Source organism: Miniopterus natalensis, chromosome X (assembly GCF_054644295.1).
Source record: "Miniopterus natalensis isolate mMinNat1 chromosome X, mMinNat1.hap1, whole genome shotgun sequence".
In the NCBI taxonomy this organism is placed as follows: Eukaryota; Metazoa; Chordata; class Mammalia; order Chiroptera; family Miniopteridae; genus Miniopterus; species Miniopterus natalensis.
The window spans coordinates 83604653-83630018 of record NC_142103.1 but is presented as its reverse complement, the minus strand read 5'-3'; the positions used below and the strand labels follow the sequence as shown (position 1 = coordinate 83630018).

The 25366-nt window shown below is 38.3% G+C and overlaps 1 protein-coding gene across 1 annotated transcript in view; it reads left to right on the top strand.

The window, feature by feature from the left end:
* The window catches only part of CYBB (cytochrome b-245 beta chain), a 34410-nt gene extending 9976 nt beyond the window's left edge, over positions 1-24434 (top strand). The window contains exons 4-13 of the mRNA XM_016216752.2: positions 629-713; positions 2555-2700; positions 4705-4895; positions 8522-8651; positions 11113-11205; positions 16668-16921; positions 17792-17954; positions 19146-19292; positions 21608-21732; positions 22846-24434. Of these exons, the coding sequence (XP_016072238.2) occupies positions 629-713; positions 2555-2700; positions 4705-4895; positions 8522-8651; positions 11113-11205; positions 16668-16921; positions 17792-17954; positions 19146-19292; positions 21608-21732; positions 22846-22972 (1461 nt within the window). The 3' untranslated portion in view covers positions 22973-24434. The remainder of the gene's footprint in view (positions 1-628; positions 714-2554; positions 2701-4704; positions 4896-8521; positions 8652-11112; positions 11206-16667; positions 16922-17791; positions 17955-19145; positions 19293-21607; positions 21733-22845) is intronic.
* The last annotated feature ends 932 nt before the right edge of the window (positions 24435-25366 follow it).

Below are 25366 nucleotides of genomic sequence, written 5' to 3'. Positions count from 1 at the left end.
AAAAAAACGCGATGCATGTAAAACACTTAAAGCAACTCCTTGCATATGCCCTTTGTAAATATTAGCTATTGTTATTTATGCTATTATTGTTTGGTTAACGAACTCCCCTTGTGATGTTGTCTCTATCAACATAGGCAGGTGGACTATTTTTTTTCTCCTTGAAGGGTGTTGTTCTAAAACTACACACTTGTTCTAGAACTGTTTACTTGTCTGTGTCCCCATTATAATGTCAGGTTTTTTAGGGCAGGCCTGTCCTTTGTTAATTTTTATATCCTCTGTTTATTAAATCAATTAATCTGAACTAGAGACTATGTGGTTAGATATGTTTTCTATCCAAATTCATATTTTATACAATTAAGCAATGGATTCCAGTAGAAACTTTTTAGGCTACTAGTAAGGGAACATAAAACATATTGGTTAAGCCAGCTATGCCACTTACTGGTCCTTTGATATTGGGAAGATGACTACATCAATCTGAGCTTCAATTTTCTCATCTACCAAATGGGTAGAATGATACAGTTTTTAGGGCAGTTGTGAGAATAAATGAGATGATACGTATCTAATGGCTGGCACAGAGAAAGTGTCTTATTAACAATTACTATTTCATTATTTTCCCCTTAATCCAAAGTTCTGTTCAACAAGAATTCGAAGACAACTGGACAGGAACCTCACCTTTCATAAAATGGTGGCATGGATGATTGCACTTCACTCTGGTAAGTTTCTTAAGATATTTGAGATTGCAAAGAAAACTTGGAACCAGATATTTCCCCCTATTTTAAATACTTTTTAAAATAAAATGTCAGCTTTTATAGGCACATTAGGTGGTGATTAGGTATGTTGTATTTTTTAATGAGTTCTTTTAAAAAATATCCACCCCTCTATTCACCATCACAATATTATGATTTATTACTTCAGGTCTTAACACTTTTTTATCTTGGGCTCCTCTGGTAAAATCCCAGCATCTTCGCCTTTTTTATGCCCTTTTTAATATCAGAAATGTTGGTTAGTCCACATATGAGAGCTTTTATTCATTCATTTTAAAAATTCTTCTTTGAACATGTAGATTTGTGGATTTTTTGTAATAATCTTAGAGGAGCCACAGCCTATAAATTGAGAATCCCTTAAGATCAGAGTTTGTCAGCTAAACATTTTATTTATTATTATAATTTATATATATGTATATATACACATATAGGTAAACATGTGTTTATATGTATTATATACAATGTATTATTATTAGAATTATTAAGATGGTGGTGTTGGCACAAGAAGGGTTGTATCTGGCATGGCTACTGTGATTAATAATACTGTATTGCATACTGTAGTTGTAAGTTGCTAAGGAAGTAGATCTTAAAAATTCCCTTAACAAAAAAATAATTCTGTAACTATGTGTGGTGAGGGATGTTTTTGCAACATATACAACTATTGAATTACTATGTTATACACTTGAAGCTTATGTAATATAACTAAATTATACCCCAATTAAAAAGTGAAAAAAAGAGAGAAGGGATGTGTCTGGGACCCTTATCAAATCTCCATTAGGTCACTTAATAAATAATTGGTGTGCTAGACAATAGATATGCACATATACACAGTGATGAAAACAGACTTTTACTCTGAGGTTAAGGAGTTTGTCCCTGAGTAAATAAGCTTAGATCACAGACGTTCAACTGGGTTTCTCATCTCTTACAAGTAGATCATGCAGGTTTTCCGAGCTGTGGCAAATGAAATATTTCAAAAGTGAAATGTATAAAAAGTGAAATATATGATAAAATCTTGTTAGAAAGCAACATAGTGTAACAGTTAAGAGCACAGATTTGTGGACCAAGCTGCTTGGATTTGATTCTTAACCCTGCTAATTATTAGCTTGGTGACCTTGGGCAAGATTTTAAAGAAATCTATGCCTCAGCTTTCTCATCTATAAGATGAGATGATAATAATAGTATCTAAATCATTGACTCATAAGAATTAAGTAATTATAAAACACTTATAGCAGTGCTTGGCCTCTAGTGAGTCCTATGACAGTGCTTGTTAAGCAAAGAATGCAATTTTTAAAAAAGAGATTCATTCTGATGACCATTGATTTGTATCAGTTCCATATAATTTTGTCATCTCTCTGGAGTAATGTCAGATAGTCCGGTGAATGGAACAGCCAAAGGTATATGTTACATGAGAGTCTTTTTGTTTGAGCAGAAATATATCAGGGGAAGAGAGACAATGAGAGGACTTTTAAATATCCTCAGAGACCAAGGTTATTTTGTACAATCTTAGAACTTGGTTGAACCGTTAGGATTATGTAGTTCAACACCTTCGTTTTGCAAATTAGGAGACCGAGACCAGAGAGGTTAAGTGACCTGCCTATGCTCACACAACCAGAGAATAGCTGCCTTGCCTCTCTGGTCCTGAAGACCCAGTTTTGGTTTATAAGTGTACCGGGCCATCGGTGTATTTCCCTTTAACTTATCCTAGAGTCAAGGGCTATAGGCAAACCCAACTTACAAGAAAATTTTTCACACCCTTCACCCTCTTTGTTTCTCTTCTCTGCCCTCTTTAGCGATTCACACCATTGCACATCTATTTAATGTGGAGTACTGTGTGAATGCCCGAGTCAACAATTCTGACCCTTACTCAATAGCACTGTCTGACATTGGAGATAAGCCTGGTGAAACTTACCTCAATTTTGCTCGAGAGAGAATCAAGGTAAGCCTCTTATTTCCTGATTCTGATGATGTTTCCTAGACCATTAAAACTGAGGACTAGATTTTAATGAGTGAAGAACTTCACTTGGCCAGAACAACAACAGTGACAAAAGTTGATTATGAGACTAATTAAGTCTGTAGGTTCTAAGAAAGTGCATACAGAGAAAATGTCTCTCACACTCTTCATCCCATGTGTAGAGGGTTACTAGGTGTTTATCAGTTCCTTAAGCTCACCTGAGAGAATGTGTGTGGGTGAAGCCTAGAATAACTCAGGCTTACCCACGACAAGGCCCAACAGAAAACCAGGAATACACATTTAGACAAAGTTGGATTCATTGCTTGCTGCAGCAAAAGAGACCTCACACCATGAGAAAATCTGAGGCATCTCAGTAGGATGTTAAGAGAGGCTTGTTGTAGAACCTGGGCTTGTGTTAGATGATCTGGGAGGGCATTAAGCAAGCAAGGATTTGCTCTGGATCAGGTATGGTCAGGAATTGGGAGTAGTTCTAGGATTGGGTATCCTTATATCTTTCTAGGAGGCACAAGGGGATAGAATAAGGCTAAATTTTTAATAAGTAAAGAAGCAGCAGTCACCCATGCTTTTATCTTGGTTCAGACATGGTTTTGAAGTGGTTTTGTTTATGTCTCAGCCTATTATAGTCACAGAATGATGCTGGTGTTCTATGAAATTGTTCATGTAATATAGGGAACACTCTGGTCTAGGAGTGAGTACCAGGTCAGCCACCAGCTGACAATTGTCAGTGATGCTTTTGTTGTTTCTTACCTACAAAATCTAAGGGGTAGCTTATGTCTGCTAATTGTCATTCCTTGAGATGCACAGTGCACTGGGAGTAACTCAGCAGTTCTCAAGGGGCAGCCATTTGGGGTATCCAAGGGAAGAACTTCTTCCCTTCAAGCAGTTGTTGAAGCTTCCTGCACTTATAGGGAGATACTCAAAGTTGTCTTCATGTACCCAATGGCTTGGGAGAATGGCCAAATCACATCACTAGACGCCAAATTGCAAACATGTTTCCTTCTGTTTAGAAAAGATTACAGGAAAAGTCACTTAATTCTGAAGAAATAATTATCCTTGGGCTTGACATGCAAAAATTTCCTTGATCTACTTAGGGACAGAATTAAATAGCATCAGACACAACAGAAACCCTTTTTTTCTGTAATGTGTTGGATATTTTTCTCTTATATTGTTCATTGTTTTGTACAATGATATATAAGGGTGGCATTATGAACATATGAAGTAAGTGAGCCCACTTTTGTGTGTTCTTTCACTTTCAATAGCCCTGGGGCTATTGGAGTCCCTTTGCCCACAAGCTCAGAGATCTAGAAAGGCCGGGATAGCTACCTTTCCTTGAGCAGCCCTTAACCAATAACTGATGGATGCAGACCATGAAAGCCCAGCTTTCTTGGTTTGAGTCAGGATAAACTCTGAGTTGTAACTTACCATCCACAGTTCCCCTGCAACATCAAGATGAAGCTACCCTCTATAAGACTTGGCCTGAGATCACCCTCTTACTTGACTTGTTCATCTTTCCTGTCTTATTACCTATTCTCTTACCAGTTTCTTCTGAACCACAACATTTTAAATCACTTGCCCATGAGTCCCCATCTCAGGGTCTGCTTTGCAGAAATGCAGCCTAAGATGTGAGATATGCCCAGAATTTGCAAACGAAGCACTGTGGCCTTTTCCAAATCAAAGGGAGAAAGATCTTGAGCCTGCTTTAAGCCTTCTTATAGTAGACTGATTTCCCTTATTTGATACTCCCTTAGAACTATTTCAGTGTATCAATTCATATTTCCTATGATACCTCAACCACATAAGACTTTTTGAAATTGAGAAATATCTATTCCAAGTTCTATGAGGGATGATTAGGATTATGTAAAGAAGGAATGAAAATACCTATTGCCCTATACACTGGACACTTTATATATAGGTAGTCCTGCATTTGAAAGGCTACAAATAATGTGTGTATGTAATTGCTTTTTATAGAATCCTGAAGGAGGCCTGTATGTGGCTGTGACGCGGTTGGCAGGCATCACTGGAATTGTCATCACACTGTGCCTCATATTAATTATCACCTCTTCCACCAAAACCATCCGGAGGTCTTACTTTGAAGTGTTTTGGTACACACACCATCTTTTTGTGATCTTCTTCATTGGTCTCGCCATCCATGGAGCTGAGTGAGTGTTTAAACTCCGGGGTCAAGTACTTCATGTCACACCTTCAGTTTCCAAGTGTGATGCTCTGTTAGAGGCATAGTGACCTCCTTGTCTCTGTGTGGTCAGCTGGTCTTCTGAGGGAATATGAGGGGACAACAGAAGTCAGTGTAATAGCAGAACTTTAGTTTCTTGCACCCAATTGAGAGCTATTCACAGTGCAACTATTTATAGCAAGCTTGAAAATACATAAAAATTGGAGTATCTTTGCAAGCACATAAAACATGTTGAGAATGCTTACATGGCCTTGGATGTCAGCTATATTGTTTCCTGTGGCTTAATCACTAATGTATTAGACAAATCCCCAAACTAAAAGAGTTAACAACTAATCAGTTGAAAGGGTTTGCTGTAGTTCAATGAGTTTTGATTCAAGCCAATTATTTATTGATTGCCTGCTGTGTATGAGAACTGATCTCAGGCATTGTGAGGAATACTAGAAGGAAAAATACATGGTAATTGCCTTCAAGCATTCTAATATAATAGAAGTAAGAGCTAACATCTAGTGAGCACTTGTTAAATGTTCTTTTAACCCCCAAGAGTTAGAGATGCTCTTACTATCCCCATTTCCTTGGGAAATTATAGACAGAGAACCAGACTAAAAAAGGTAAAATATGTAGCCCAAGCCACCTAGTTTGTAAGTGGCACAGCTGGGATTGGAGCCTAGTTGGTCTAAGGCAACTCAGAGACACAGTGCCTGAACATGTGGTTGGAAGAGTTTGCCTTATTGAGAATCCTCTTGAATACCAGGTTTCTTTTTTCTACTGTTTCACACTAGAAAACACTGTGTGAAACACTGATTCTCCCACCTGCACACAAAAGTAGGTTTGGGGAGGTTCACTGGTGGAATAGGGCTTCATGTAACTAAGGGTGGAGGAAGTAAGGCTCAAGGACTCTGCTCAGAGCAAGTCAGACTAGAAGTGGTCAAGTGAGTGTGAAAAGCGGAAGGTGGGGAAACCGTCATTGGGCAACCACTGATCAACTTGCTGACTCTGACCCCTGAGCTACTCTTTCTATGCACTGAAGAATCTGTGTAGAAAATGAATCTCTTGACTCTCCTAAAGCAATTGAGTATTTTAAGTTTTTAATATATATAATTTTATTTTATTTCTCTTAAAAAACACCTTAAAAATGAAGTGCACAACCAACCAAATTATGCCTTTATCATGTAAGAAAGAATCCTAAAACTAGAACTTCAATAACTTGCTCATCTTAAATGAACAGTTTTTCTTTGTCTTTTGTAATTTCAACCCTTATTTTATAACGTCTTGCTCAGATTGCAAGATGCTCTTTGGGGGGATATTTTCTTTTTTTTGGTAATGAATTTCATTGATTTTTTTTTATTATGCAAAGGGAATAGCTACCTTAAACTTCAGCTCTTCAAAGTGCAATTGAGTATCTTTAAATGGGACCTGATCATAATCCAGCTGTTTCAGAGAACCCTAGAGAGAGAAAAAAATGAATCCCCCCCCCCTTGTTTAATAATTCCACTACTGTACATTCGTGTAGTTTCATAGGTAAGCATTTTTCTTGGAACAGGCAGAGGTGTTGTATTTACCCATTCTCCATTTGGGGAGAATCTGCTACTTATATTGGTTGACTGATTGCTCACAGTCCCATGGCTAGGTAATAGCAGAACTGGGATTAAAATCCAGGCTCTCTGATTTCTGGTACTTGCGTTGAGAAGAGAAGGAGAAAATCAGATTTTTTTTTTCTATTTCTTCCTCCCATGTGAACTTGGGCATTAAGAACTTAAATAGTGCCTGGCCAGCATGGCTCAGTGGTAGAGTGTTGACCTATGAACCAGGAGATCACAGTTTGATTCCTGGTCAGGACACATGCCAGGTTGCGGGTTTGATCCCCAGTAGGGGGCATCCAGGAGGCAGCCGATCAATGACCCTCATCACTGGTATTTCTATCTCTCTCTCCCTGTCCCTTCCTCTCTCTGAAATCAATAAAAACATAAAATAAATAAATTAAATTAAGTAATTTTTTAAAAAAGGATTTAAATAGTTATCATTTGTTGGATGCTTACTTTGTACCTGGCATTTGTTATGAATCATGCCAGTTGATTATTAAAATAAATACTTGATGAGGTCCTAATATAGCTGTTTTATAGCTGAAGAAACTGAAGCTCAAAGAAGTTCAATGCCTTGCCCAAGTTCACCAAGCCAGTAAGGGGTGAACCTGGGATGTGAAACCAAAGCTATCTGGCTTGGGTCCAGAACTCTTTTCACCAGATCATTATGCTTCTAGTTACCTAGTTTCTCTAAGCCTCATTGTCCTCATATGTGAAATAGGAGTACTAATACTTACCTTTCAGGCTTGTTATGAGGATTAAGTGAGATAATTTGTATACAGTGCTTTTTCCAAGGCCTGGTGCATAATAGATGCTCAATACATGGTAATCTCGTCCCCGAGACCTAGGGATAGAAAAGGATGGTTAATGACCTTGAATTAAAACATTCTCAGAATATACCTAGTGGCACGATACATTTTAGGTCTCTAAACAAACTTCTACAAAGGACCTTCTGTTTTTCATTTTATTACATGTTCTGAAGACCCTGCTATTTATGTTTCTTGAGGTCAGGGACATGACTTACTCAACTTTATGCCTCCTTTTTTCTATTCCACTAAACTTGCATTATCTTAAGTTTTAGTAGTTGCTAAATTCGTATTTATTGAAGTGAATGGGCTCTGAGCACTTAAAGGGAGAAATCACTATTTTGTGTCTGTGAGAATGTCTTAATCTCCGCAAAATTAAGTTTTCTTAAATTGATCTCAACCTTTTGGTTTAATTTAGACAATTTTGAAACAACAAATAAAATACTTGTACTAAGCCCCATGACTACCTTTTATGACTGTAGGGGTTGTCAACTACACAAGGATACCTGGCCAAGAGGAATAAAATTAACCCACATTCTGCTGGCCAAGATCTTTGCCTGTAGGACTGTCCTCATAGAGGGAGCATCTTGTTCTAAATTGCACAAAGACACTGTTTGGGTTAGCAGTTGCTTTGTTAGTTTGCAGTTTTTCTGTTTTTTGTTTATAAACGAAAATAATTCTAGAAACAGAAGCAAAAACACTCCCTTTAAGAAAACATGATTGATCCAAAACTTCCCCTCTATAAGGTTACATATAACTATTCTTTGTGCCACCGTATATAATTTTTTCTATTGCTGAAGATCATATATTTTCTTTCCCTTTCTTTAATCTATTTGGAGGGAGCAATAAGATATAACATTTTAGTGAAAAGTACAAGACCCATATTAGAATACTTAAAATATGCCCAGCCCTGGCTGGGTAGTTCAGTTGGTTGGAGGGTCGTCCCTTATATGAAAAGGTTTTGGGTTCAATTCCCAATCAGGGCACCTACCTAGGTTGCAGGTTTGATCCCTGGTCAGGGCATGTATAGGACACAACAGGTGGATGTTACTCTCTCTCTCGCACGCTCTCTCTCTCCCTCCCCCCCTCCCCCCTTGCTCTCTAAAATGAATAAAAACCTATCTTCAAGTAAGGATTGAAAAAAACAAATAAAATAATTTGCTTAATTTCCTGCTACTAAATGATCTGTATTTACATTTCCTCCCCAGGCGAATTGTACGTGGGCAGACTCCAAAGAGTTTGCTGGAGCACAACATAACATTATGTAGTAAAAACTTCTCAGCTTGGGGAAAAACAAAGGACTGCCCAGTCCCACAGTTCTATGGCAACCCTCCTATGGTATGTACAGTTCATTGTTGCTATTACAGTTTCATTACCAAAATCTTCAAACCGTGTCTAAGAAATACGTCCAAATGTCATAGAGTTGTCCCTTATAAATGTCATGGAATTGCTAGAATGTTATAAGCATCTACTTTTTTTTTCTACTAAACTTAGTAGAAAATTATTTCTTGAAGAGTAAGCTTTGCATTGGTCTTTGATGAACATCCTAGTATAAAACTTGGAAAAACATTGTTTTTGACAGTGCTCTTTGAATCAAGAAGTTCTATCTTTTCTCTTCTGGATGCGAAGGTCATAATAATGCCAATTAATGATTTTCAGAGGAATCCCACCATGAGCTGAGTTGGGTAGGTGAGAAAATCACCTATAAGGAGCTAGGAGCCTCTTCAGATACCGGGAAGTATCTGAAGAGGCTTCTATATAGCTTTTGGACCTGGGGAGGAAATCAATGAGGTGACACATAGGCTTACCTTTAGGCCTCGGGAGGTCCTGTCAATGAGGCATAGAAGAGGTTGGACAGCCAGGTTCATCCTAACATGCAAGGGCACTGCATGGCAGAGCAAGAGTGTGGCAAGGGTGACAAAAGGGAAACTTGCCGAAATGTTTACTTTCTTTTGTTGGGAGCTCTGAAAACTCCATTTTGTGTATCCTTTTTTTAAAAAAAACACAACATATCTTTATTGATTTCAGAGAGGAAGGGAGAGGGAGAGAGGGATAGAAACATCAATGATGAGACAGTCATTGATCGGCTGCCTCCGGCATGCCCCTTATTGGGGATCGAACCCGCAACCCAGGCATGTGCCCTGACCGGGAACCGAACCGCAATCTCCTGGATCCTAGATCGATGCTCAACCACTGAGCCACGCCAGCCAGGCTTGTGTATTCTTAATATCTCTGTTCCGTAGAGTGAGAAGTGGGCCCTATGATGTTCATATTTTTCTCCCTTGGCAAGCAGTGTACTTTATTGGTTATTATGCTAGCCATGGGTATAAAGCTAGCCCAAAAATCCCCACAACATTTGTACAGGGCTTCTGAGCAGAAATATAATTTTTTTCTTAAGCAGAGTACACTATAATGGTAAATTTCCCATCCCATTTTCTCTTTTTTGTTTTCTTTACTAATATAGGACTACTCTTCCTTTAGACACAGCGTGTACTTTGGGGACTCAACATCTTTAAACATCCTTGCTCATTAATAAAAGCAACCAGACACCTCAGTGAACTGTCCTCACTATATGCAGACATCAACAGGAAGGATAAAAAGAGAACTGTATTTCAGGTTCTCTTATAGGCTAGGAGAAGGCACATTTCCTCGAAGGTGGCTGGAGTTAGAGTACTACTTCCTTAACAGGCATCTACCTCAGAGGAGCTTCTGGGTTTTGGAGGATGTTAGAGGCAATGTTCAAGGCCTAAGTCCATTCAATGGATCCCCATGGTGGCACCCAGGAAATAGATGGGTGATGCCAGGCTGTTTTAAAAACCTGTGCCATGAAAACAAAGGCCGTTAGCAGAACATTCTGACTTTTAGGGTAGATATTCTTCAACTATGGCTAGAGAGGGGAACATTTAGGTGATATTGCCTTCCAAAATTCTTTGCTACTTCAGGTATTGAACTAGGCGCTCTCAACTTCCAATAATAAGTTTCTGAAAAAAATTAATAGATCATATGTGAGACTGAGAAACACTTCATGGTTTTATTTTCTTCTTGAAATCCATTCTGGAATGTCATCTTTTAGATGGTATTGCCTTCTAAAATTCTTTACTACTTCAGGTATTAAACTAGGAACCTAACTTACTGAGTCCCAAGATGGATCTGTTTGACATAAATGTTTTTATATAGCCAACAGTGCTACAAGGTAATTCCAGTGTTCTGAAGCACCACAGATTCTGACAAGGAGGGAATCTAGAGAAATCTGAAAATCTTTCGGTTTAGCCCTATTTAGCAAGTGCATTGCATAGTCCCTAGGAACTTACAGGGATATTGGAGAAACAGTTAAATTCTTACATAAAATTTCTCATCTTGCAAAAGAATACATTTTGACTACATAACAATTGAAAGCATTTGCAATATTGCATTAAAAATATGGTGTTGCTGAAATACTAACCTTTAGAGAAATATTAATTCTGAAACCAACCTTGCTCTGCTGTAGGGTTATTGCAACTGCTATTGCAACACTAGGAGGAAATCCCATTCTTGTGCACAGTTCCTCTTTGGAAATTTTCATACTGTAGATACAGTTCCCCAATATGGCCTTGAAGAATGTTCATTTTTACTGGCTCAAACTTTTAATTTTAGATATTTTCATGCATTCTGTTCTGGAAGACATTTACTAATCTAATATAAAATATTTTTAAAGCCTACAAAGATTAACTTGACTTCTAAAATGTTTTGTCCCCATGAATCTTTTATTAGCCATCACCCCTTCTCACATTCATTTTTTAATCTTTTGCTCTGATTACAGACTTGGAAATGGATAGTGGGTCCCATGTTCCTGTACCTCTGTGAGAGGCTTGTACGGTTTTGGCGATCTCAACAGAAGGTGGTCATCACCAAGGTATTGGCTGGTTTAGGAATTAGTAATAGAATCTAACTATAGCATGGAAAAGTCTACCCAAGTTCTCTATATCATTAGCCAGAGCTCTCTTTTGCTGTTTCTTTTGATTAAATTTAGAGCGGAGAGATAACCTAGTTAATTTCAATGTACTTAGCTTGATAATCAAATGGTTGGGCCTTTTAACTGGGTAAACTAGAAGTTAACATTTTCTGTTGAAAATGTACCCAAATGTTTTGTGTAAATGAATGTGGTGTGTGTACGTGTGTGTGTGTGTGTGTGTGTGTGTGTAGAGGGGAGGGACATAAAGTGATAATGTGATTAGTTAAGAGAGGAGAAGCAAGAGGTAAGTTCAAAAGGGCATACATTGAGCCTTAAAATATTCAGATGCCAAAAGAACCAAGGAACCAAGACCAGGTCTGGTTGAGGTTGAGATAGTTTCCCAGGTCCCCTTTATCTCCTTTTCTGTGCTTTGTATGTAGTCAGAGGCTACAAAATTAAAGTGCCCAAAGTCTCAAGTTATTAACTAAATTGCATCTAAAATTGAGTCTCCTAGCGCCAAGCACATAGTGGTTTTCTCCCCAACAATCTATGCGGCTTCTCATTATTAAATAAATAGATACATACATACATACATACATACATACATACATAAATAAATAAATAAATAAATAAATAAATAAATAAATAAAATCCAGTTAAATAAATAGAAATGGAAACTTCTTATTATAGTTGCAGGAAACACCAGACAAGACTATTTGTATCAAATAAAATTTAATTAAAGTTATTTCAGTTCAGAAAATATTTGCCAAAACCCTACTATGGGTTATTTTTGCAAAATACACAAATTCTTCCTGTCCTTCACCCTAACTTTTCTTTCTTGGCTACTATGGGAGGTCATAATAAAGACAGCCCATCTGACATTGGAAATCTGGAAATACAAAAAGCCACAAAAGTTCTCCTTTTATGATACTTATATCGTACTATAAGAAAAATACCACAGATCAGCAAAAAGCTATCTCAAAATTTCCCTTACTAGACTAGAACTGACTAACCAGACAAGTGTTTCCCTTACACATATTTCTAAGGCAAACTTGTTTTTTGGTTTTTTTTGAAGAAAACAGATACTTGTTTTCTTCTCATATAAACACACATAAGAAACAAGGTATGTTCTATAAGTATTCCAGTGATAATACTGTTCCTTAATACATTTTATTTTATTAAATTCAATCTTAATTTTTTCCTGTGGTAGCAAAATTGCTATGTGGTAAAAATTGGCTTCACCATACAAAATTGCAACAAGGTGAACATAATTTTCAAAATAATTTTGATAAATTTTTATTTTCTGTTTTCAAAATGAAGCTTTTATAACTCTTTATTTCAGCAATAAAAGGAAGTTGGTTACAGCTTTATCATGTAAGATATATTTAAATCACAAATTTTTGAAATGTTTGGCAATTTTTATTAAAAGGACTTCCCATTCTATTCTTCCTCACTGGCGAAAAGAAAAGTTCAGCAAGATTAGTCAACATTAGGAAATTGCTGTTTTTTCTATTGATTTTTCTTTTCTTTTATATCCCTTGGTTTGTTTTTAGTTGTACATATGAAATCCTTCTAAGCTTTTCAGGCATCGTCAAAGAAACAATATCTTACTTACTGTATTGAAATGAAAGCTTTTAATTGTGTTCTAGTTTTTAATGTTTTTTAAAAATTTAACTTTATTGTTGAAAGTATTACAGATGTACCCTTCCCCCTTCATTGATCCCCTCCACCCCGCATCCACCCCCCCCCCCAGGCCTTCTCCCCACCGTTGTCTGTGTCCATGGGTTAAGTGTATATTTATATAAGTTCTTTCATTAATCTCTCCTCACCTACTCACCCACCCCCGCCTTCCCTCTGAGATTCCTCAGTCTGTTCCATCCTTTTATGTCTCTGAATCTGTTTTGTTCATGAGTTTATTTTGTTCATTTGATCCCACTTATGAGTGAGATCATTTGATACTTGTCTTTCTGGAACTGGCCTAGTTCACTTAGCATAATACTCTCCAGGTCCATCCATGCTGTTCCAAAGGGTAAGAGATCCTTCTTTTATACAGCTGCATAGTATTCCATGGTATAAATGTACCTCAGATTTTTTATCCATTCTTGAGAAGAATGTATATTCTGCAGCTTTAGGGTGAAATGTTCTGTAAATGTCAATTAAATCCATCAGATCTAGTGTGTCACTTAGGGTCACTGTTCCCTTGTTGATTTTTTGTCTGGAAGATCTATCCAGTGAAGTCAGTGCAGTGTTGAAGTCTCCTACTGTGACTGTATTACTGTCAATCTTCCCTTTAAAGTTCTCCAGAAGTTTATATATATATTTAGGTGCTCCTATATTGGGTGCATATATGTTTACCAGGGTTATATCCTCCTGTTGGATCTTTCCCTTTAGTATTATGTAGTGACTTTTATTGTCTCTTTTTATGGCCTTCATTTTGAAGTCTGTTTTGTCCAATATGAGTATTGCTACCCTAACTTATTTTTCATTTCCATTTCCCTTCAATCTCACCGTGTGTGAGTCTTTTGTTCTAAGGTAGGCCTCTTGTAGACAGCATATATCTGGGTCATGTTTTCTTATCCATGCAGCTACCTTATGTCTTTTGATTGGAGCATTTAATCCATTTACATTTAAGATTATTATTGATAGGTATTTATCTCTTGCCATTTTAATTCTTTATGCCTGTTTCTCTCTCTATTTCTACTTCTTATTACAGCAGTCCCATTAACATTTTTTGCAATGCTGGTTTGGTGGTGATAAACTCCTTTAGCCATTTTTTGTCTAGGAAGCTTGAATGATAGCCTCGCTGGATAGAGTAGTTTTGGTTTCAGATCCTTGATTTTCATTGCCTTGAATGCTTCATGCCATTCCCTTCTGACCTGTAGAGTTTCTGATGAGAAATCAGCTGACAACCTTATGGGAGCTCCTTTGTAGGTAACAGATTGCTTTTCTCTTGCTGCTTTTAATATTCTCTCTTTATCTTGAATTTTTGGCATGTTAATTATGATGTGTCTGGGTGTGGGCCTCTTTGGGTTCTTGCTTGGGACTCTCTGTGCCTCCTGAACATGTGTGACTTTTACTTGACCAAGTTCGAAAAGCTTTCTGCCGTTATTTCTTCAAACAGGTACTCTCACCCTTGCTTGCTTTCTACATCTTCTGGCAATCCTATGATGTGGATATTATTACATTTCATGTTGTCCCACAGATCCCTTAAACTGTCCTCCTGTTTTTAAATTGTTGTTTCTTTTTAGTTTTCTGATTGAGTGATTTTTTTCTACCCTGTCTTCTAATTTTCTGATATGATCCTCAGCTTCCACTAATCTGGTGTTTATTTCTTCCAATGTATTCTTTATTTCTCCTATGTCATTCTTAATTTCCTTCATAGTTTCCATATTTTTTCTCATGCTGTTGAGCATCCTTATGATCAGTATTCTGAACTCTATATCTGATAGATTGCTTCCCTCTATTTCATTTAGTTCTTCTTCTGGATAATTCTCTCTTTTTTTCATTTGGGGCTTGTATTTTTGTCTCCCCATTTTGGCTGCCTGTTTGGATTTGTTTCTATGTATTAAGTATATCTGCTAGGACTCCCAGTCTTTTTGGATGCCAATGTTAGACACTATTTGTGACTGGCCTTCAGTACCCTGTTTGGAGCTATCAACAATCCACAACTTGTTGTCCACTCTGCTGGGGCTGGGTGTGTTTGGACAGTACCAAGATGCCCAACAAAGTCTGCTTTTCCAAGGTTCAGGTCAAGAAGCATATCAGGCAAAGTCTCAAAATACCCAGAGGCCCACCTCTGCCTGCAGGAAGATTAATCTGAGTCTCTTAATGAGCCTCAGACTGTACACCACAGTAAGGTGTAAACTTCACAGGGTGGGGCAAGTGGTTTTCCAGCAGGGTGGGGCAATTTCTCCCTCCCCCCTCCAAGCAAAAGCAACAAATTGTCTGCCTAGGAACGATGTCTTCTGCTGAATAGGGAAATGACTCATCACAGGGATCCGTATGGCTCCCCTCTGAGCTCTATCCCCAGGGCAAGCATCCTTGGGTTTTTCTCACATAGCTCTAGTCCACTCCTCCCTCCGTCTGCCAGAGCCCAAGGTGATTTGCTGCACACAAAATTTTGTGCATTGGCCCTTTAAGAGGGTGCCTGCATTTTCAGCCATTTCTCCCTGGAAGACAGAAACCCTGTTGCTTTTCACAGCCAGATGTTATGTGGGCACCTTTCTCAGTTGTGGTACTTTCTACTGGGGAGCCCAGCTTGGGATTTAGACCCCAGAATTCTCAGTGGGAACCCCCCACAGCTGAAATATCCCTCCAGACCTTCAGCTGCTGCCTGTGGGATCCCCGCCAGCCATCTCACGCCTCCACACTTTCTACCAGTCTCTATTCATCTCCACTTGATGACCTTGGTTATGAGGGTTCTCTCTAGCTAGTCTTCAGTTGATTATTCAGGATGTTTTCCCTCTATTTTAGTTGTAATTCCAGTTTAGTCTTAAGACAGTGTCAGTGTAGCTTCCACTCAGTCCGCAGCCATCTTGGGATCTATTGCATTCTATTTTTAAAAATTACTTACCAAGTTATCAATTGATGTACATTTAGACTATTTCCAATTTTTTGCTTTTATAAACAAAGATGTTATTAACACCCACGTATACGGATGGATGGCAATGGGTAGGTAGCATCTGGCTTTGAGAGAGATGGATGGTGTATTCCCCAAATAAGACAAAATGTAGAAAAAATGAATGGAGTCAGACAGGTTCAAGGTGTGATTTAAGACAAAGGCAGACAAATACAGTTAGCCTTTGCGAGATATTGCTATAACTTGCCAATGGGGTCTTCTTCTTCTTCTATCCAGTTGCTAAGACTCTCATTCTCTGGGGAAACAGGAAGGATGAGCAGGAAACCTTCTCTTCTTTCTGTTTCTAGCCCCTGCCTTGACTTCTTAGGGAAAAAAAAAAAGTGATAATAAGTTGGTGTCTTAAATTGAATTCCCTTGTAAAGACTCTGAGACAGAAAACTGAATGTGGAAGGTTTGCTGGGGCATGTTCTCAGCTCAGGAGATGAACCCATCAAAGAAAAGAAAGGCAAGATTAGGCAGAGGAAAAAGCTGACCCTCAGTATGTTTGCAATTGCAGCCTCAGCTGATCCTACAGGAATTGCTGGAGTTAGTATAGCACCTTCGAGTTGTCCCAAATTGAGGAAAGGGGCCAAACCTTTGTATCCCTGCACCAGCTGCTCATTGGCCATGGGCTACAACCAAGGGCAGTGCCCAATGAGAGACACATCCACTGCAGGAAATGCTGTGTTGGCCCTGAAGAAGGGTCCTGGGTGTGGCATCTTAGCTAAGCTCTTCATCCATATGGATACTGAAAAAGCAAGCTTTTTTGTAAGTGTAGTTTTCAGAGACATGTTTTGTTCTATAGGTGGTCACTCATCCTTTCAAAACCATCGAGCTACAGATGAAGAAGAAGGGATTCAAGATGGAAGTGGGGCAATACATTTTTGTCAAATGCCCCAAGGTGTCCAAGCTGGAGTGGCACCCTTTCACGCTGACCTCTGCCCCTGAGGAAGACTTTTTTAGCATCCATATCCGCATTGTTGGGGACTGGACGGAGGGACTGTTTAATGCTTGTGGCTGTGATAAGCAGGAGTTTCAAGATGCCTGGAAACTACCTAAGTGAGTACAAAGTACATATTGCAAAGATGTATGAGGTAAGGAAAAATGACATTAAAAAGCTCCTTTCCTCCCATCTCTATCTCCTGAGTCTGACAAAACACACAGGTTCTACAAATATAGGTAGCTATCTCTATAGTCCCCATTTTATGTATGTGGTGTATTTGTGCATATATTTATAAATCTTATATTAAATGTAAAATATTTGAATCAAATATTAACAATGAACATGCCAAAATTCCTTTCAGCATGTAAGGATCAAGTCCAAGGTATATTAACCTTTCTAACAAACTTATAGTGTATTAAAGATATTCTTAAAGTATAATTACTATACATTATTTGAGGGTAAATGCCATATATCATTCATTTTACCTCCTTCTCCCCACATGCCTAACATGATGTGAGGCATTTAGTAGATGCTGGAGAAAAGTTTGTTGAATAACTCAATGAATAGACAGATGAAAATTGGACATATTAAATCTATAAGATATTATGATGTAGAAATTTCTCACTTTACTTCAATGTGCAATATAAGCAGAAATTTCAAGCGTGGGATGCCCTAGCAAGAAATACAGATGTGCGTGTGTGTGTATGTCAGTGTGTTGTGGGTGAAGAGTGGTGGAGAGATGAACAAAATACCCCTGACAGTTACCAAATGTTTTCAATAAGCTAAAAATTCCTCTTCGTCCTTCCAACCCCAATGTTGACACTAAGGTGGTTACTTGAAAGCTGTTGCACAAAATAAAGTGCCCCGTAGATGCCTTGTCCTGGTTTGCAATGACAGATTGCACACCCCCGGTAATAATGTGTGCTCCATCTTACTCTGAAGTGTAAAATATGTCTGTAACCATCTCCTCTTATGCTTCCCTCCAGGATAGCGGTTGACGGGCCCTTTGGCACAGCCAGCGAAGATGTGTTCAGCTATGAGGTGGTGATGTTAGTGGGAGCAGGGATTGGGGTCACACCCTTTGCATCCATTCTCAAGTCAGTCTGGTACAAATATTGCAATAATGCCACCAATCTGAGGCTCAAAAAGGTAGGTTCCATCATTTCTCAGAGGGCTTGGAATATCCATCACACTCTTACCAGTGAAGCCTGAGGGAGACTTTGTGGCTGAAGGTGACAGAGACCAAGGGAAGTGTAGGCAGGCTCAGGATGGTTCCTGAGAGGCAGGATTCTCTTAAAAGGGCTATTTGATAAGTTAAATGTTCTTCTATATAAACAGGCCCATTAGTAAAAGTAATATACTGTATTTGTATATTACTATATAGAATAGTATATTACAGGAAATTCAGAAGAAAGTTGAGGTAGAGAGAAAATATTCACAACCCCAACCCAATAACTACCCTTGTTTGTATATTCTCTTTCAATATTTTCCCACATGTTTACATTCTTTTAGAAAGTTGTAACTGATGAGGATGTACAATTTCATGTCGTTTTTTTAAAAACAGTGTTTTCAGTGTTGTCGCAGGCTTTACAATAATCATTTTAATGATTCCTTCATGTTGCATTGAGAGAATATAGAATAATTTTTCTATCATCTTAGGTTAGTGATCAAGACAGATTTCATTTTCAGCCCCCCAATAAGAGAGCAGGAGACATGTCTTTCATGTAACTTTTACTTTCTTATGGATATCTCTTCAGAATAAATTCCCAGAGGATTTTGTATGTCCCATATAAATTTTGCTTCATTATCTGATAGAGGACATCTTTAAAAAAACTTGAGACATTCTAGTAACCTTAGAGATTACCTCTAATAGGAACACTAAGCTTACCATGACCTTTTATTACCCCCTTTTCCATTTTTCTATGTGAGGAAGGTGTGGGTAGAACTACTTTTTTCCCTAGGAACTCAGGCAGTAGCAGTCAGGAAAGTAGTCCTGTGGCAGCCATTACTAGTCTAAATTCCAGTGGTCTTTCTGAAAGGAGGTACAAAAGAGGACAGGGATTCTGGGATGGCAAGAGCAGACCCAGAGAGAAAGTGGTGGGCTAATATTTTTTCTTAACTATGTGTTTCGAGGCCAAACAATTCATTTACTGCCTTGCTGATATGAAGGCCAGAGCAGGTTCATGTGAACCAGCTTGCCAAATGCCCAGAGCTTTCTAAAAACCTCTTTCTAGACCTTCTAAGCAGCAAGAAAAAGTTGGGAGGAGGGAAGAAATCTTTGTGTCAATTCTGACAAGTCCTACTTAAATATAATCTGCTTTATGATCCATCCTCTTTCAGATCTACTTTTATTGGCTGTGCCGGGACACACATGCCTTTGAGTGGTTTGCAGACTTGCTACAGTTGCTGGAGACCCAGATGCAGGAAAGGAATAATGCTGACTTCCTCAGCTATAACATCTACCTCACCGGCTGGGATGAGTCACAGGTGAGGACAAGATCCCAAATTTCAGGTCCTTCCCACAGTGCCCAGGGCTTACTGACTTCCCCTTGGCTATTGGAGTATCTTGTGCACTGTTTTTACTAATAACAGTTGATGGATTCTGGTGACGCAGCCCATTCACTCTCACTCAGTATCCCCACTTGTTCAGACTGTTGAGATTATATTTAAAGTTGATATCTGTGGAACAGATCAAAGCTAAGGAGCTGACAAGGAATAAAAGGCATGACTTCGACCTTATTAGACCACCAGGGGGTCTCAAACCAGGTGGACTAGATGATCCACTAGGTAATGAGAAGAAAGTATTAGCTCTCTTTCTCTCTCTCTCCTTTTATAGATACACATACATACATATACTGTACATACTTTTAATTCTATGTTTGTGCATGTTTTATAGTATACACAGTATATTTTTAAACTAGTATTAAATTGCTCAGAGGTATTAAGCATATACTATGGGCCAGATATTATTATTAGTGTTTATGTAGTTTGTCTAATTGAATCCTCACAACAACCCTATGAAGCAACCAGTATTATTATCCACATTTTACAGATGAGGAAACCAAGGCCTAAAACAAGTGAAGTCATTTGTCCAAGGGCATCCAATTAGTAATTAGCAGAGTCAGAATGCTCAAGAGCTGGACCCTTAGCAACTCCCAGTAGTTCACTATTATAATTTGTAAATAAATCAAAATATATCTAACATAGATGACATATATGTGTGTGTGTGTGTGTGCGTGTGTGTGTGTATGTTTCCCCTCCCTCCAGGGACATTTAGCAATGTAAACATTCTACAATTCACAAGACACCCCCGACAACAAAGGGTTATCTAGCCCTACATGACAAGAATGCCTCAGTTGAGAAACTTTAAAACAAGTTAATTCCAAGGGGATAACATATTTATAAATAAGCAAACATTAATTATTTGCATAGAAGCAGCATAAGTTGTCACTGGGAGAAGAGCTACAGGCAAGAGTCTCTGTCTATCCTGACCAGTATCTCAGTATCACAGTGGCTCCTCAATCCTGGGCATCTTCCCCATGTACCTCGTACCTTGAAAATTGACCTTTTCTCATTTGAGTTTTGGCATATTATTTAGCATAGATTCTCTAAGTCTTAGAAGAGTCTTGACATGACCATGAAAATTGCTACTCCAGAAAAGTGGTTTTATGTGACTTCTGTAATTTAAAAACAAAACAACAAAAAATATTTGATAAAAATGAAATTCTGAAAAAAATCTATAATATATAAATTGCTTTACAGTTTTGTTATTTAAAGAGCCAGATACAGTTTTTTATGGGAAATTTATTTGTATTGAAAAAGAGTTATTTTGCTTTGCCAAACTAGGCTCTAGATGATTATTAAACCAGAGTAACCACCCTTCTTAACTTCATTCATCCCCTGTCCAGTGGATTTAAAATCTAATTTAATTTTAAATAAATTTAAGTAACTGCTTTTATAAAACATGTTTGTTGTTCAAACTGAGGCTCCCTAGAATGGTAGCAGAAATCAATATGTGACATGTACACACACACACACACACAGACTGGCTTTAAGCTTGATTTGATGTCTCATTATGTTATCAAAATATGAGTGCATTTTATTTTTTTAAAATATATCTTTATTGATTTCAGAGAGAGGAAAGGAGAGGGAGAGAGAGAGATAGAAACATCAATGATGAGAAAGTCATTGATCGAGCCCGCAACCCGGGGAATATGCCCTGACCCGGAATCGAACCCCGATCGCCTGGATCCTGGGTCGACGCTCAACCACTGAGCCACGCCCGGCCGGGCTATGAGTGCATTTTAGTCAATGGTTGTTTTAATGCTTAGTGATTGTCCTCCAAGAGTGGGAGTGGAAGTATATTGGCACAGAGATGAAGTGGTAGAGCAGATGACATATAGAGCAGAGAGAAAAATAAGTAAGAGAATTTGTATCTTACCCACACTTCAAAGCCTGAATCAAATGATGCCATCCTGAAACCATCCCATATCCTCCCACCTTAACTCCCTTCTTTGCTCTCATTGAGAAATTTGTGTCTCTTCCATGGCACTCATCATACCCTCTTCTACAAATATGATTATTCATATTGATACTTCAAGGTCTGCCCTTCTAGATTATAAATTGTATGAGGAGACCTAGTTTGTTCATCTTTTTTATCTTCTACCCTTCAGAATGCTTTGCTCCAAATATATATATATTGTTAGAATGGGTAGTGAGAGCTTGCTTTGTGAGACATGTAAATATATCTACGTGTTTTTACAGTATGTCCCTTTTTTCTAAATTCATTTCCTTTCCTGCAGGCCGATCACTTTGCTGTGCACCATGATGAAGAGAAAGATGTCATCACAGGCTTGAAACAAAAGACTTTGTATGGACGGCCCAACTGGGATAATGAGTTCAAGACAATTGCGAGTCAACACCCAAAGTAAGGCATCTCCCACTTCAAGGTGTTCTTGAGGCTCATGGTCTGCCTAAAAGCAGCAGCTCCCAAACATGGCTAGATCTGTATACTGAAAATGAAAATACCAAGATTCCTGTATTTACACCGAGTTGAAGGTTCTGCATATCTTTGACTTCAATAGGAGTCTTTTAATCACATCAAAATTACCTGGAGAATTATTAGAAGCAAAGACTCTCAGGCCCCCACTTCAGACTTTCTGAATCCTGCTCCTCCCAATAGGGCCATAAGTCGGTTCTTTTCTTTGACCTTCTAAATTTCACTAGTGTCCCTACTTCTTTTAATTTATTACAATTTATACATATTATTAAGGAGACACTGTTCCCACTTTCAGTTTTAGTTTTTGCTTCTAAAATCATAAGTTGACAGACATTTCAAGGTCCTTTCTGCCTTCACTCAAACTTTACCCATCAGGAAACTTTGAGGGGATCCTTTATCTTGCTAGAATACATGATAAACTCAAGAAATCTCCACAAATATACCCTTAAGCCATTGCTTACCCTTTAATGAGCATATAAATCACTTGGGGGATCTTTTCAAAATGCAGGTGCTGGTATTAGTAGATCTGCGGTGAGGCCCAAAAATCTGCATTGTTAAAAAGTTGCCCCTGAGGCTATTGGTCTGGAACCACACCTTGAGAAGCAGGGCTTCAGACTCTAAAATGTAGAGGGATAAAGTCACACCAAGCTGTGGGCAGAGTTGTTGTACCTAAACTGGATTTGCACCTAATTTCAGGATGCTGGAGAGGGTTGGGAGGACACAGAGCCCTGGAGGCGAGTAACCCACAACTCACAAATTCACCACCATTTTTTCTGTAGTAGAAATTTCCATAAACCCTACTTGAATGTCATTTTCCAGGGACGTTAATTTCCATTTGAAGTATCCTGCTGCTTTCACAAACAGGGCTGAGCAGCTCTCTGACAGGGCCATCTGAACTCAGCCATTTGTAGAAAAGACAAAGGAGGAGCAGAGGGGATTGTGCCCTGGGGCCTGAAATCATTTGGAAATTCCCGTACTACTGTTTAATCTATGGCATCCCAAAGCCTGAAATTGTCTTTTTCTTTCTTTCTTTCCCCAAAGTACCAGAATAGGAGTTTTCCTCTGCGGACCTGAAGCCTTGGCTGAAACCCTCAGTAAACAAAGCATCTCCAACTCTGAATCTGGCCCTCGGGGAGTGCATTTCATTTTCAATAAGGAAAACTTCTAATTGGTCTACTTCATGAGGAAATAAATGTGGGTTATACTGCCAAATGCCCAAATAATGCTAGTTGATTATGTAAATTTCCCCCTTAAAAATGGAGAAAAAGAAATTCTAATGTGAAGGTTTTCCCTGAAAGGAGCATCAGATTGTTTGATAGTGGTAATTTGCATTTGAAAGGGCTTGATGGTTTTCAGATCACTTTTACAAACATTATTTCAGTGTTGTTATTTTTTGTATCAGTTATGCCAGAGGAAGGTAGGGCAAAGATTCCTGGACTGTTTTTAGGATAAAAAAATGGAGACTCAAAAAATGAAGTAACTTCCTGAAGGTTATGAAGCTAAGATGCATCCAAGCCATCTGACTCCAGGTTTGGTAGTCTTCCCACAATACCAAGTTGCCTGGAAATGGGTTTGTATGCTCCTCAAAAGAAGAAGAAAACCAGAATGTAGCTATTCATTTTCCATTTTGTATCATCTTTTTTCTCATTATTGTCATATGGAAGGAAATTTTCCAAAGAGTTAAGAGATAAGATATGCTGAGAATGATTCAACACTTAATAGTGACAGGATTGACATTTGTGCATATTCCAGTTTACCAATAGATCATATCAATTGTGTCAAAGATTTTTCTTACAAAAGAATATTAGAATAGCTGGAATTGATGTATTACCCAGCATTTACAATCATGCTTGGCAGAGAGTAGATACTCAATGGAAATTTGTTGAATGAATGAATGAGTGAAAAGACATTTAGAACCATACAGTGTCAGGGTAGAATTAATTTAAAGCCTTAAAAAGAATTATCTAAGGAAATAACTTCTGTTACTCTTATAGGCCAAAGGAACCTTATGCTCTTGAGGGTAGGAACAGGCTAAGGATAGTAACCAATAGGGTGTCCTGGAATTTCCCTCATATTCTTATTTGAAGCATGGAGAGAAGGGAGATGAAAGCAGAGAACTGACCTCCTGCAGTAATTCTGACTGGCTCCTTTAGTCTTGCTCTCTATGCTATGAAAGAAATGCAAACTGATTTACTGCCTGAAAGGATCTCCTCCAGCCAGCACTTGTGAATTTGAAATTAAGAATGGTGACAAATATGTATTGGATATGCCCATCTGCTTTAAATAGCATCACCACTTGTTTTACTTAAGTGGATCTCACTGTGTGACTAATTGTTTATTGTTTTATCATCATATCATTATCATCGCCATGAAATTTATATCCTAGAAACTAAAACCCCCAGCTTACTGTGTAGGTACCATATTCACACTCAATAGAATGTTCTCGAAATCTATGTGTTCAAAAGAGACTCTAAATCACTGTTAATGCAGCCAGAAACCATTTTCTTTTTCTTACAACTGCTCTTATTTCTGGGAACTAAAAACAACTTCATTGGACCAACCCTCTGGAGCCACAGATATTTAGAATTATTCAACTTCAGTAATGAGGAAGCAAAAGAAGAAAGCAGGGGGAAGGGCAAAAGACTGAGTTCAGAAGAAAGGGGCAGGAAGGAGGACAGACAATAAGAGAGTGAGAGAAAGCTAAAAAGGCAAAAGGTTAAGGTGGGGGAAAGGGATCTCACATTGCTCAGTTTCTACCCCAGACTTAAAGTCTTGTATGTACTGAATGTAATTGAATGAAGCATGCACATATTCATTTTAATTTTACTATATATGATATTGAGTCTGAAATTCTGGTCACAAGTTTTGAGGCTGAGTGGGCATTTTCAGGGGACTGGGATGAACTAGTAAGAACTCAGTTGTTCTTTGGATTTCATGGGATTGCCAGGGCACTGACAAGTCAAGCTTGCTGCTGGAATGTCACCTCCCCAAAATGTCCCAGGAAGGTTTCTACTTAGAGAAAATTAGGTCCAGCCTGCTCACACTGCATGCCAAGTATAAGTTCATTCATTTAACACATTTTTATTGTGCTACTACAGTGATTCTGGCTCTGTGTTCCTAGTTTCAATTCTTGACACCAAGTGTGAGCAAAAGGGGAAACCACAGTTATAAGAAGTCTGGGTATCTTGGCCCTCACTAACATATTGTAGCATAAATAAAACCAACTCTATTTGTTGCTCTGAAAATGTTTCTCCCTTTGACATCAACATGGTTACCAAAATAGAGAGACCTATCCTGTGTCATCCTGGTTATGAGATTTTTAAAAAATGAGTATAGAAGTGCTCATCATTTTGAGAGCTTTCTTCTTCATGCTTTTTCCAAGCCACCAGCCCAGCTTTTTTAGCATTTAGTGTTTAGCATCTAGTAACAAGAATTGAGAGCATGATTAAGCATTGTTTTAATCTCAAGGCTCTAAAGGCTTTCCTTACTTCTCCTGCTTTGGCAATATTGCATTTATAAAATTTGACTACTTGTAGGTGTGGTATGTGAATATCCTGGGGGT